Here is a 14,219-nt window from a genome sequence, read left to right on the forward strand (position 1 = left end):
AAATTGCACAGCTCTTAACCAAATTCCAATCTATGCCTTTACCAAACTGGCTACAATTTTATGTCTTCCCAAATCACTGGAAAAATCTTTTTTCCTCAAAAGGATCAAGTTTAATTCTGAAAACTCATGTTATTAAAATTATCTGAACAACTGACGTTATCTGCTAACTGTGATGCATTTAAATGAAAATCAGATCTAATTTTCTTCAGGATCACAAAGGTCTCTGAAAGGAGAGACTAGCCACAGAACTTTATGTTGCTTGACTAACAACCCTTCACTCCCCAAATAGCCACAAGAGGGTACCATTCTATGAAATTAGCAAGTTAAAAAAGCACACAGGTTAATAAAAGCTAACCTTATAGTCATGAAATCTATGGGAGAAAGAGAGTTGGGAACGATATCATGTGAGTCACTGAAGTAGTCTTAGGAACCGTTTCTATTTATAAAACGTAGGTTGAGCCCAGGAAGTCAAGGCTGCAGTGAGCCATGATCATGGCACTGCACTCCAGCCTAGGCGACAGAGTGACAGCTGTCTAAAAAAAATAAAACTTCTGACACCAAGTGGTGGTGGCGGGGGGGCAGGGAGGAGGTTCCCACCCCAAAAAATTCTCAGATACCTTTTGAGTGTACTACAACTGAAATCAATACTGACATTACCTGGAGTTAGCATCAAGTGCTATAAGGGCTCCATCCCACATGACTGCCCCCAGTTCTGATGCCAACTGTAGGTCCTGGACTTTCAGTACTTTTGGCCATCTATAAAACTGAAACCACTTTTGCAAAAATTATGGCAGTGAAAGAAATCTAATATAGCTCACTCCATTCTGCTTCTAACCTCACAAACTGACTGTCTCAGTCATAGGGTAAGCTAACTGTGGGAGGAATTTTAGTTTATAATAAGTTTAACTTTAAAGCAAGGATGATAATAGTCCCTTCCTGAAATGAACCCTCTCCTTGTTCAGGGACCAAAACAGCCACTGTAGAACTAAGGAAAGGCCACAAGGTTAGGATTATGGGAGGAGCCTGAATTCTGCTAAAATGTAGGCACAGTTAAATGATACCCAGTCATTGTACCCTAGCTTGCTTTTCTATAATGCCCTACTGCTCAGGAATCATGGAGCCAGAGGTCACAAGATGTGTAACTGCCCCAATTGCTCCTATAGATAACATCAGGATTGTAAAACCTAAGATTGGTCTTTGAGATATTTTTCAGACTCAACTGCTCCTATGACTCCCACCCAGAAACTTGACTCAGCACAGGAAGACCGTTTTTGACATCCCTATGATTTCATCCCAAACCAGTCAGCAGTATCCATTCCCTAGCCACCAGTTCACCAAATTATTCTTTAAAACTAGCCTCTGAGTTCTCAGGGAGGTGGATTTGAAAAATATCTCCCATTCTTCCACTTGGCTGCCTTGTGATAATTACACACTTTTCTTTTTTTCTTTTTTTTTTTTTTTGAGACGGAGTCTCACACTGTTGCCCAGGCTGGAGTGCAGTGCTGCAATCTTGGCTCACTGCAACCTCTGCCTCCCAAATTCAGGCGATTCTCCTGCCTCAGCCTCCTGAGCAGCTGGGATTACAGGCACACATCACCATTCCCAGCTAATTTTTGTATTTTTAGTAGAGACGGGGTTTTACCATGTTGGCCAGGCTGGTCTCAAACTCTTGACTTCAAGTGATCCACCCACCTCGGCCTCCCCAAGTGCTGGGATTACAGGCATGAGCCCACCTAAACTTTCCCTACTGCGACTTCTGCTGTTCTCACTGTATTGGCTTTTCTGGGCAGTGGGCAAAAAGAACCCATCACGCTGTAACAATCAAGGGTTCCCACAATGTCCTCTTTGAGTTCAATAATTTGCCAGAATGGCTCACAGAACTCAGAAAAACACTTTACTTATATTTACGGATTTATTACAAAGGATACAACTCAGGAATAGCCGAATATAAAGTATACATAGGGCAAATATGATATTGTGATTATAATAAGATACATATATATCTGGTCTTCATCCTGTTTCCTGCCACAGAACTCCTAACACCCTTGGAACCTACAGAATGGTGTCTTCTGTATGCTAATGAGATAAGTGATGACTAAGGGCCCCTACCCAGCCCTAGGTTGGGGGCTAAAAGACCATGGCAAGATTAGAGGATTGGGACTTTCCATCCAACCCACTAGCCTCCAGAGAGAGGAGACACACTGAAGGTTGAGTTGATCACTAATAGCCGGTGATGTAATCAGTCATGCCTACATAACAAAGCTTCCATAAAAACCCAGAAAGACAAGGTTCAGACAGCTTCCAGGTAGCTGAACACATGGAGGTTCCTAGAGGGTGCCCAGAGAGGGCATGGAAGCCCCATGCCACTTCCCACATGCTTGCTCTATGCATCTCTTCATCTGGCTCTTCATCTGTATCCTTTGTAACATCCTTCATAATAAATGAAATGGGCAAACATAAGTAAAGTGTTTCCCTGAGTTCTGCGAACCACTCTAGAAAATTAACGGAACTCGAAGAAGTGGTCTCAGGAACTTCCAATTTACAGCCTGTGAGAAGTACTAGTGACAACCTACTACTTGTAACTGGCATCTGAAGTAGGGGGCAGTCCGTGGAACTGAGTCCTCAACCTGTGGGATCTGACACTATCAACTAAGTGATAATCAGTTTAGTTCTCCGTTATCTATGCTTGCAATTTTTTTTTCTCTGTTATTATCCTTGCAACTCAACTTCTATATGTGAATGAGATGAATGGTGACTAAGACCCCCTCCCTACCCTTAGGTTGGGGGCTAAAAGATAGTGTCAGATGTTAGCTATGTTCAGATAAAATGACCATTGCTTTGAAACTCTGCTTATCTTTACTAACATTGAGTGTTTTGTTGTTACTTACATTACTGCAACTGCTAGACTCCTCAGAAATCTTTTGCAAAGCTAAATGATACTTCAGAACCATCCATGCCTTCAGCAATGAAAAAAATAATGTTGTAACTCAAAAGTCTAACAAAATACAACAGACTGGGTAATTTATAAAGAACAGCAACTTATTTGGCTGACCGTTCATGGCAGAGGGCAGAGAGATAGAGAGAGGAGAGGGAGAGAGAGAGAGAGAATGGGAAAGAGGGCTGACCTCATCCTGTATAAAAACCCCCACTCCCATCCATGATAATGGCATTAATCCACTTATGAGGGCAGAGCCCCCCTGACCTCATCCCCGCTTGAATATCACACCTCTCAACACTGTTGCAATGAGAATTAACTTTCCAACACATGAGCTTTGGAGGAGACATTCAAACCATAGCCATGGTTTTTAAAAAAACAAAAAACGAAAGAGTTTACCAAGCCTTCAAGCTTTCCCCTGTATTTTAAACTAGCATGAGTGAATAGAACTTAAGAATGAACTTTTTTTTTTTTTTTTTTTTTGAGATGGAGTTTCGCTCTTGTTGCTCAGAGCTGGAGTGCAATGGCGCGATCTCAGCTAACAGCAACCTCCCCCTCCCGGGTTCAAGTGATTCTCCTGCCTTAGCCTCCCAAGTAGCTGGGATTACAGGCATGCGCCACCACGCCTGGCTCCTTTTTTTTTTTAATTTTTAGTAGAAACGGGGTTTCTCCATGTTGCTCAGGTCTCAAACTGCAGACCTCACCTGATCAGTCCGCCTCGGCCTCCCAAAGTGCTGGGATTACAGGCATGAGCCACCGCTTCCAGCAAGAATGATCATTTAAAAACAACTGCAGATCAGGCACAGTGGCTCACACCCATAATCCCAACACTCTGGGAAGCCAAGACAGGAGCCCAATTACAATACATCACATTAACAGAATGAAGACCACATGATCATCTCAATGGATGCAGAAAAAGCATTTGACAAAAATCACACTTTCATGACAAAAGCGTTAAACAAACTAGGAATAGAAGGAAACTACCTCAACATAATAAAAGCCATATATGAAAAGCCCACAACTATTAATATCACCACACTTGAAGATATATATATCTTGGTTTCAAAATATAGTTCTCCACTAAAAGGAACCAAAAGGAACCAGAGTCCCTTGGAGAAAGACTAATCCTAAGGTTGGGGTTGAGAAAAATTCAAGATGAAAATAAAACATCTGGTTGCACCAAAGTAAGAACATGCTCAAAGAATTATGGGAACGTGTCAAAAAGACACAGGAACTAGTTTAAAGGACCTCCCACTGGCCAAACCTGGGACGATTTTAGCATCAAATGAAGTCACATGTCCTGAAAAGTAATGCTTGAGGAGCATACAATGATCTTGACTTATTTTTACAGTTATGCCATTAAAGAACTTAAGGAATTTACATAAAATCTGAGCTAAAAAAAAAAAAAAAAAAAACCCAAAAGTTATTATGTTGTGTTTTACCTGGATATTGCAGCTTTTTCCATTATTTCCTGCTGAATGAGCCCAGATGGCTCAATGACATCCAATATAATTATGCTCCATAACTTGTCTGATTTTGGCCTTTGTAACATAGCAGATTCATCCTCCACATGTCTCAGCCAAAACTCAAGTGTTTCTTTAGGAAAGTGATTGGCTTCAGATATGAGGTCCAGAGCAATACGATGCTGGTCTTTCTCCACAGAACTGTATGGTTTAACCTGCCCAAGTGTGCCAGCAATAAGAGGCAGAACAGAGAAGCCTTCAGACACATCTAACACGTAGAAAGGTTCAGGGATGTTCTGTACAGTATTACTCTGTCCCGTTCCAGAGTTCATCTCATTCTGACAGTGAGTATCCATGGTCTGATACAGTTTCTCTGGAGTCAGTGAAGACAAAACTTTGCTCATTGCCATTTTAAAGCCTTCATGATATGGGATGTTGTTAAGCAAAGCAATTTCTGTAGATTCCAATACACATGTCTGCTCTACAGCATCTGGTTTACTGGTCTGAAGGTTAGCAAGGGCACTACAAAGTTCAGCCTCATTTCCTAATGACAACAAGTCTTTATTCTGGGTAAAACTTCTTGCAACATCCATTTCACATTCCAAATCCAAGACGCTAATACTCTGGATTCTTAAGTAACAGTCTTGACAAGACACTTCCATCATCACATGGTCTCCAGGCTTTATCCAGTAGTCTTCATTAAATAGTAAGAAAGAAAAAACAAAATATATGGAGTGCTTATAAGCCAGAGGATCACATAAACATCTCCATCCTCCATCTAACCCCCCATTCTTTAAATCACTATAGAAAGGATTACAAATACTAATATACAAAAAAAAAAAGAACAGGAAAACCCTACCAGATTTTTAGGGAAAAACTGAAATTTGAAGATTCAATCAGCCAGTAGCATAATGGAGACATTCGAGAGCTCCATTATTGACCCTGAGACTATCAGTGTGATCATGTTTTTACTGCCATCACTAGGTCTCTCCATATCCCCAAATTGGGGTGTTGGTGGAGTACTGCAGCAGACTCTATCATCTTTGGTAATGAAGGCTAATAACAACAAAGATAAAATTCAGGGATAAATATCAAACCTCACTTTAGCTTAAAGGGACATTCTTTTCTCTAATTGAAATTTCCAAAAGAACAAGGTAACATTCAACAGAATTGTATCAGTTATATTTGTTAACTGTAAGCATTCTTGCATGTCTAGGAACTTCAAAGTATAAAGAAGAACCAAGTCCTACAATAAAGACCATATCATACTCCTTTCATATGTGGGAAAACTTCCGTTTGTTTTGTTTTGTCTTTTGAGACAAGGTCTCACTCTGTCACCCAGGCTGGGATGCAGTGGTGTAACAAGGCCCCCTGCAGCCTCCAACTCCTGGGCTCAAGCGATCCTCCTGCCTCAGCCTCCCAAGTAGCTACAACTACAGATGCATGCCACCAGGCCCAGCTATTTTTTTTTTTTTTTTTAAATAGAGATGAGGTCTTGCTATTTTACCCAGGCTGGTCTTGAACTCCTGGGCTCAAGTGATCCTCTCGCCTCAGCCTTCCAATGTGTTGGGATTACAGGCATGAGCCACCGCACCTGGCCTACATGTGGTAAAATTTTAAAATGTAAATGTATAAATGTATAATCGCAATTCCTTCTCATTAGCCCTGGAACCAGTTGAAAATACAAGTTGTTACACTTTTTTGGGTTTTTTGGAGACAGTGTCTTGCTTTGTGGCCTAGGCTGGAGTGTAGTGGTATGATCATTGTGGCCTCAGTCTTAGGGCTCAAGCTATCCTCCCACCTCAGCCTCCAGAGTAGCTGGAACTACAGGCGCTCACCACCATACCTGAATTTTAAAAAATTTTTAGAAGAGACCAGACTGTTCTCAAACTCCTGAACTTCAGCAATCCTCCTACCTCGGCAGGAGGATCCCAAAGTGCTGGGATTACAGGTATGAGCCACTGAGCCCAGCCATAAATTGCTATTCTTATGCTTAAACATATAAATGTCCTTTCTCTAAGAAGGATTAAAAAACAAAAGACATCTGTCTAAGTTACTACAGGTAAAAGAGAGTTAGAACAAACACAAGTAAAAAATAGCATTCACTGAGTGCCAGTCACTGTGGTAGGCATTTTATACCTACCATCTCTAAGAATCCCTAAAACAGTGCTGCAAGATAAATGGTATCATCCCATTTTTATATATGATGCAACATAAGCTCTGAGAAACAAGTGGCAAGGATGGCCAGGAGGGATTCAATAAGTAGCAGAGCCAAGAACTGAATCCAAATCTACCTGACTCCAAAAACAACATACTAGCCACAACAATATACTGATTCCAGGATTTTATGACCTTGCCAAATTAGATCCCTTGATTAAGAAACTAAACAGAAATAGATGTATTAACTTCCAGTTTAAGAAAGGTAGAGTTTCTCTCTCTCTCTGTGTGTGTGTGTGTCAGGATCTCCCTCTGTTGCCCAGGCTGGAGTGCAGTGTTACAATCTTGGCTCACTGCAGCCTCAACCTCCTGGACTCAAAGGAGCCTTCTTCCTCAATGCCCCAAGTAGATGGAACTACAAGCACTTGCCACCATCCCCAGTTAATTTTTTTCATTTTGTAGAAACGAGGTCTTGCAGCCGGGCACAGTGGCTCACACCTGTAATCCCAGCACTTTGGGAGGCCGAAGTGGGCGGATCAAGAGGTCAGGAGATCAAGACCATCCTGGCTAACACAGCAAAACCCCATCTCTACTAAAAATACAAAAAAATTAGCTGGGCGTGGTGGCATGTACCTGTAGTCCCAGCTACTCAAGAGGCTGAGGCAGGAGAATCGCTTGAACCCCGGAGGCAGAGGTTGCAGTGAACTGAGATTGCGCCACTGCACTCCAGCCTGGGTGACAGAGTGAGACTCCATCTCAGAAAAAGAAAAAAAGAAGTGAGGTCTCGCTATGTTGCCCAGGCTGGTTTAAACTCCTGGCCTCAAGCAATCCTCCCACCTGGGCCTCCCAAAGTACTAGGATTACAGGTGTCAGCCACCATACCCAGCCTAAAAAGGGTTGTTTTTCTATATAATTCAACTACTTTAAACTTACATTAAACCCATCGAATCACTGTAAAAAAAATTTCCATACCAAAAAAAAATCTTTAATACAAAACTTCCCTAGGGAAGTTCACAGATCCATGAACTCTCTAAAACTGAAAAACTTTGTGCTTGTATGAATGTATACATTTTTATGACCCAGGGCTCCACAGACGTCATCAGCTTCTCTAAGGAATAAGAACTCCTGCACTAAAAGCAGTACTTTTCCAATACTTCCCATGAAATAATGGAGCAGGACTTCCTTCATCTACTGATAACTAGAAAAATCGGAGCTGAAGAAATGATGATAGGTTTTCCAAGTGCTATGCAACAGAGTTGTGTTTGTCTCTCTTAACCACAAATATTACCTATTTCAAATTTCTTTTGGGAAAAAAAAAAATGGAGTTCTGAAAGATTTAACCAACCTCCCTTGACTGAAAACTTCATATCGAAAGGATTTTTTTTTTTTTTGCCACTGACTCGAATACTTAGAAGATTAAAGCAAAAGGTTTAAAAAAAAAAAAAAATTGACAAGACCTACCTGTAAGGTCCTGTACGGGGTAGACAGCCTGTTCCCAACATGTTTCCTCACTAGGACTTGTGGATAAACTATGTTCATCATCAAGCTGGAGCACAAACCAAACCATAATAGCATCTAGTATGCCTTCTTTAATAACAGGAATACCAATCTTATCAGGCTTTTTAGTTGCAAGACTTTTTAATTCCTGAGAAAAATGTAAAAGGAATGAAAGGGTTTTATGTATTTCATATATACGTGCCTCAATATCTTACCATTTTCCATCTCTGGAGTTCTTAGTCCTGCCCAGCTCCCTGAGGGATTGAGTACACTGGCACACCTATAACCATGTTAAGGCACAATGGTTGGGAAGCTCTGACCTATTTTATTGGAATACCATGTAGCTATTATTAAAAAGAATGAAGCAGATATATATTGCTGATATGGAAAGAAGTCCATAATATACTGCTGAATGAAAAAGCTTAAGTAACAAAGCAGTGGAGATTGTTTTGTTTAGAAAATAGAGGGGGATGGAAGGGGGTAGGGAGAGAGAGGGAGTAGGGAGAGAGAAAGAATGTTTAAGAGAGAGTGAGAGAGAGAGAGAGGGAGTGTGTGTGTGTATGTACAGAAAAGTAGGTCTGGAAAGACACACTTCTAACTAGTGACCTGGGGAAAGAAGGGTTGAGATTTTAAAGAGGAAGAAAAATACTAGGACTTTTTCCTTTCTATCCTGTATTGCTTGAAAGTATTAAACAGACATGCATGACTTTTGAAACTAAAACCTTAATAAGATTTGTGTGTGTGGCTAAGAAAAATTAAAATTTTAAAAAGCCTTAAAATAATAAAAGGATAACTGGCAGCTACAGACGTGTTACTTGCTACTGAAAGTCATAACAGGTAAGGAATGCTCTTGAAGCTCAGAAAGCTCAGCCTCAGTAAGCAAGGCCAAATTGTTAAATTAGTTCCAGATCACCTCAAGAACAATGTGGTAACAAATAATAAAGGAAAGCTTCTATTAAGTTATAAAAATCTTAGGCTAGCTGGGCATGGTGGCTCATGCCTGTAATCCCAGCACTTTGGGAGGCCGAGGTGGGTAGATCATTGAGGTCAAGAGTTCGAGACCAGCCTGGCCAACATGGTGAGACCCTGTCTCTACTAAAAATACAAAAATTAGCCGTTCATGGTGGTGGGTGCCTGTAATCCCAGCTACTCGGGAGGCTCAGGCAGGAGAATCACTTGAACCCGAAAAGTGGAGGCTGCAGTGAGCCAAGATCACACCATCACATTCCAGCCTAGGCAATAAGAGCGAAACTCTGTCTCAAAAAAAAAAAACCTTAGGCTAAAATTACCCCCCACAAGTATTCTATCTCCAAACACATTTCACTTATAACATTTATGTCCTTGAACATTGAACCTTACTTATTAAAGACCTTCAGAGAATTCTATGTAACCTTTCCAATTTCTTTCGGCACCCTTTTTTTTTTTTTTTTTTTTGAGACGGAGTTTCGCTCTTGTTGCTCAGGCTGGAGTGCAATGGCGCGATCTTGGCTCACGCAATCTCCGCCTCCCAGGTTCAAGCAATTCTCCTGTCTCAGCCTCCTGCATAGCTGGGTTTACAGGCACCCGCCACCACACCCGGCTAATTTTTTTGTATTTTTTTAGTAGAGACAGGGTTTCACCATGTTGGCTAGGCTGGTCCTGAACTTCTGACCTCAGGTAATCCACCCGCCTCAGCTTTCCAAAGTGCTGGGATTACAGGCGTGAGCCACTGTGCCCAGCTGGGCACTTTCTTTATACAGAACATCCTCATACCATTCACCAACACACACACATACACACTAGGGTGATCAGCTTCTCTTGCTTTTCCTAGGACTATCTTGGTTTCAAAACAGAAAGTCTCAAGTCTCGGAACCCTCTTCAGTCCTGGGCAAACCATGAAGGCTGGTCACCGTAATATACATACAACCTAGAGATTTGGATTATTGTTCATTTTGTTAATTTGAAATGGCAGCATGATACAGAGAAAAGTCAGAAAGACCTAGGTTAGAATTCCTGCCCCTGTATTCACATACTGAATAATTTGGGTGGTAATTATTTAATGTAAGCAGCAATTTCCTCATCTGTGTAACACAAGGATAATTATAATTGTATGGCAGTATGTCATAGAGCTGCCTAATAACACAAGTGAAAGCACCTGGCACCCTATACATTCCCAACAATCTTAGGGGGGGTTTTCTTTGTATTTAAATAAGTGGGCTAGGCACAGTGGCACTCTAGCCTAGGTGACAGCAAGACACTGTCAAAGAAAAAAAGAAAGAAAAGAAAAGAAAAGAAAGCAAGGAAAGCAAGCAAGCAAATAATTTCAGGAAGAAATTCTAATTACCCTTTAATCATTTTCTTTACATACAATAAGTGGAATCTTCATGCAAACTCATAAAATAAGACTGTCTGTCCTATATATTATTTTAAACAATGCATGAAATTTAATGCTTGAAAATAGTAACTGAATTTTTTTTCACCTGAAGGTTGTTGAAGTCTACTGTCATAATTTCAAAGCACTCTGTCAAAGCCAAATATCCTCCAGGAACTCGACTCATCTTCTCAGTTGTATAAGGTTCAACTGTTTCTTCAGCATCTACAGAAGAGTAAGCCGGACTCTGAAATTTCACATTTGTTGGCAAATGGATACCAGCAATGTCCTTAATACCCACTCTGGAGAGACACAAAATAGGGGACGGGGAGGAAGATGGATTTTTTTAGAATCAAGTAACATATCCAATATTGAGTCCAGAAAAAATAAACACAAAAATGAAATAAAACCTCATGAGCAAAGATTTCTTAAGCATAACTACACACACACACATATACAACCACTAACTATAAAGGAAAACAACTATAAATAGGTCTATAATAATATTAAGAATGTCTGCTCATTTAAAAAAAAAAAAAAAAAAAAACACCCTGTAAGAAAGTAAAAGGCAACCCAGTGAGAGAAGATATTTGTAATAACTATATTCAGTAAAGGGCTCATATCCAAAATATATTTTAAAATTCCTGCATATTAATAAAAAACAAAAATGGGCAAAAGACTCAGACACTTCACAAAACAACATATCCAAATGGCCAATGAGCACATGAAAAGGTGCTCGGCTTCAACAGCCACCCTGGAAATGGAGTTAAAATCACAATGCATACTACAATGCATACTTTCCCTATCTGACGGAAGGGAAAAAAACAAGTAGTCAATACCAAGTATGGTAAGGACACAGTCTCACACACCATTGGAGTATCAAATTAGTATGATCACTTTGGAAGACTACTTTGTAGTGCCAACTCGAGCTGAACATACCTATTCACATTCATTCTTAATGTAGGAACCATTTCACAGTGTTTGGCATTTCTACTTCTGAGAATATAGTCAACAGAAATTAATACATATTATCACCAAAAGAATGTTCAAGAATGTTTATAGCTACACTGCTTCTGATAGCCAAGAAAACTGATATAACCTAAACATCTATCAGTAGTATAACAGACAAATCTAGTATAGTCATATAATGGAGTATGATTCATCAATGAGAATACACAAACTAAACACAAAAGAAGCTAGACACACAAAAACAAATCACACTGTATGGTTCTATCTGTATAGAATTCAAAACAAGCAACACTAATCTATGGCGTTAGAAGTCTGGATAGTAGGTGCTCTAGGGAGAGTGGGGTGCTGGTAAAGAGAAGGGGTTCCTTCCTGCGCACTTTATATTATATAGCGGTAATATTCTGGTCCTTGATCTCAGCACTGATTACCCAGGTCTATCAACTTCATGAAAATTCATCAAATCATAAACTTATGGCTCGCACACTTGCTATAAAAATGTTTGATGTCAATAAAAATTTACATTGGACCATGCATGGTGGCTTACACCTGTAATCCCAGCACTTTGGGAGTCCAAAGTGGGAGGATCACTTGAGCCCAGGAGTTAAGAGACCAGCATGGACAACATAGCAATATTCTTCTAGATAAAATAAGATAGAATAAAATAAAATAGCCAGGTATGGTGTTGTGTGCCTAGAGTCCTAGTTACTTCGGAGGTTGAAGCAGGAGGATAACTTGAGCCTAGGAGTTCAAGGCTGCAATGAGCTATGATCACATCACTGCACTCCAGCCTGGGCAACAGAGCAAGACCCTGTCTCAAAAAACAAAAAAAGAAAAAAGAAAATTTACAATGAAAAAACACTTTATAAAAATTTAAACAACATTTTTAAAAGGAAAATACTCCAACCTCATCTCACCTCACCTCAACTCAATGGCATTTTTTTTTTTTTTAGAGAATTTGCCTTTATAACATTTCAAAAGTTCAAATAATCTACTTTTACAGATTATTTTATTACACTCTCAAAAGATGAATCAGCAAATGGAACTAATGATTTTAATAACTCAAAATTAAAAGTCACAAGTTGAAACAAAAAATATGTGACAATTTTTTTGTGTGTGAGACAAAGTCTCATGCTGTCACACAGGCTGGAGTACAAAGGTGTGACCTTGGCTCACTGCAACCTCCACCTACCAGGCTCAAGCAATTCTCCTACCTCCACTTCCCGAGTAGCTGGGACTACAGGTGCATGCCACCACGCCCGGCTAATTTTTGTATTTTTTACAGAGACAGGTTTCGCCATGTTGCCCAGGCTGGTCTCAAACTCCTGAGCTCACGCGATCCGCCCACCTTGGCCTCCCGAAGTGCTGGTATTACAGGCGTGAGCCACTGCGCCTGGCCAGACAATTTCTTTCTAATGTAATATAAACTACATGAATATATATTGTCAAAACTTCAAGCAATATGGTAAAAAGTCCACCTTCACAGTACTCGTCCTTTCATTTCTTCACTGTTAATAGTTTAATGTGTATCCTTCCGTACCTTTTTTAATATTTGTGTATAACACTCTATTTGTACGTTACTGAAACATTCTGTGCCATTTGTGAGTCGGTTGTATTCATCATGCCTGTTTATTTCTCAAAAGATACTTCAGTGTATCTTTATTAAAAATGAGAATATTCTCTTAATCACAACAATCAAATTCAGTATTATCTAACCTACAGTTCATATTCTGTATTTGTCAACTGAATCAAAAATCAATAATGCAGGCAGGGCACAGTGGCTCATGCCTGTAATCCAAGCACTTTAGGAGGCTATGGCAGAAGGATCCCTTGAGTCCAGGAGTTCAAGACCAGCGTGGGCAACACAGCAAGACCCTGTCTCTATAAAAACTTTAAAAAATTAACCAGACATGGTGGTGCACACCTGTGGTTGCAGCTCCTCAGGAGGCTGAGTGAGAGGATCACTTAAGCTTGGGAGGTCAAGACTGCAGTGAGCTATGATTGAGCCACTACACTCCAACCAGGGCAACACAGCAAGATCCCATCTCTCTCTCTCTCTCTCTCTCTCTCTCTCTCTCTCTATATATATATATATATATATATAGTTTGTTTCCCAATACAGTTCATAGTTTCAATTTAGCTGTCCTGTCTCTTTAATATCCTTTCATCTGAAACAGTTCTTCATCTTTGCTTTGTCTCTCATATCACTGACATTTTTTAAGAAGGTAGGCCAATTGTTTCACAGAATGGTCCCAACTTGGGTTTGTCTGAGGTTTTCTCACAATTAGGTTGCACATTTTGGATGTGGTACTATATAAGCAATGCATCCTTAAAGCACTGAATCTGGAGGAATCTTGCTGTTGATGTTAGCTTTAATCACCTGGTTAAGATGATGTGTGGTCACATGGTCCTGCCGGGGGACTAGGGGCAAGGGAAAGGAGAGTATTAGGACAAATACCTAATGCATGCGGGGCTTAAAACCTAGATGATGGGTTGATAGGTGCAGCAAATCACCATGGCACATATATACCTATGTAACAAACCTGTACGTTCTGCACATGTACCCCAGAACTTAAAGTAAAATTTAATTTGATTTAATTAAAAAAAAAAAAAAAACAGGCCGGGCACGGTGGCTCACGCCTGTAATCCCAGCACTTTGGGAGGCCAAGGCAAGTGGATCACCTGAGGTCGGGAATTCGAGACCAGCCTGGCCAACATGATAAAACTCCTCTCTACGAAAAAAAATACAAAAAAATCAGCCGGGCATGGTGGCGGGCACACCTGTAATCCCAGCTACTCGGGAGGCTGAGGCAGGAAATCACTTGAACCTGGGAGGCAGAGGTTGCAGTGA

General features: G+C 40.4%; 1 protein-coding gene across 4 annotated transcripts in view; it reads right to left on the minus strand.

Moving 5' to 3' along the window:
- PRMT9 (protein arginine methyltransferase 9) overlaps positions 1–14,219 on the minus strand; it is a 46,767-nt gene that overhangs the window by 7,383 nt on the left and 25,165 nt on the right. For 3 of the 4 annotated variants that reach the window (XM_025386113.1, XM_025386112.1, XM_025386114.1), the window contains 3 exons: positions 10,512–10,704; positions 8,017–8,200; positions 4,378–5,092 (listed from right to left, as the gene is read on the minus strand). In XM_025386113.1, the coding sequence (XP_025241898.1) occupies positions 4,378–5,092; positions 8,017–8,200; positions 10,512–10,704 (1,092 nt within the window). Of the gene's footprint in view, positions 1–4,377; positions 5,093–8,016; positions 8,201–9,186; positions 9,285–10,511; positions 10,705–14,219 lie in introns of all 4 variants that reach the window. The other variant, XM_025386115.1, reaches the window with a different exon arrangement.

This window comes from Theropithecus gelada, chromosome 5, assembly GCF_003255815.1.
Source record: "Theropithecus gelada isolate Dixy chromosome 5, Tgel_1.0, whole genome shotgun sequence".
Classification (NCBI taxonomy): Eukaryota; Metazoa; Chordata; class Mammalia; order Primates; family Cercopithecidae; genus Theropithecus; species Theropithecus gelada.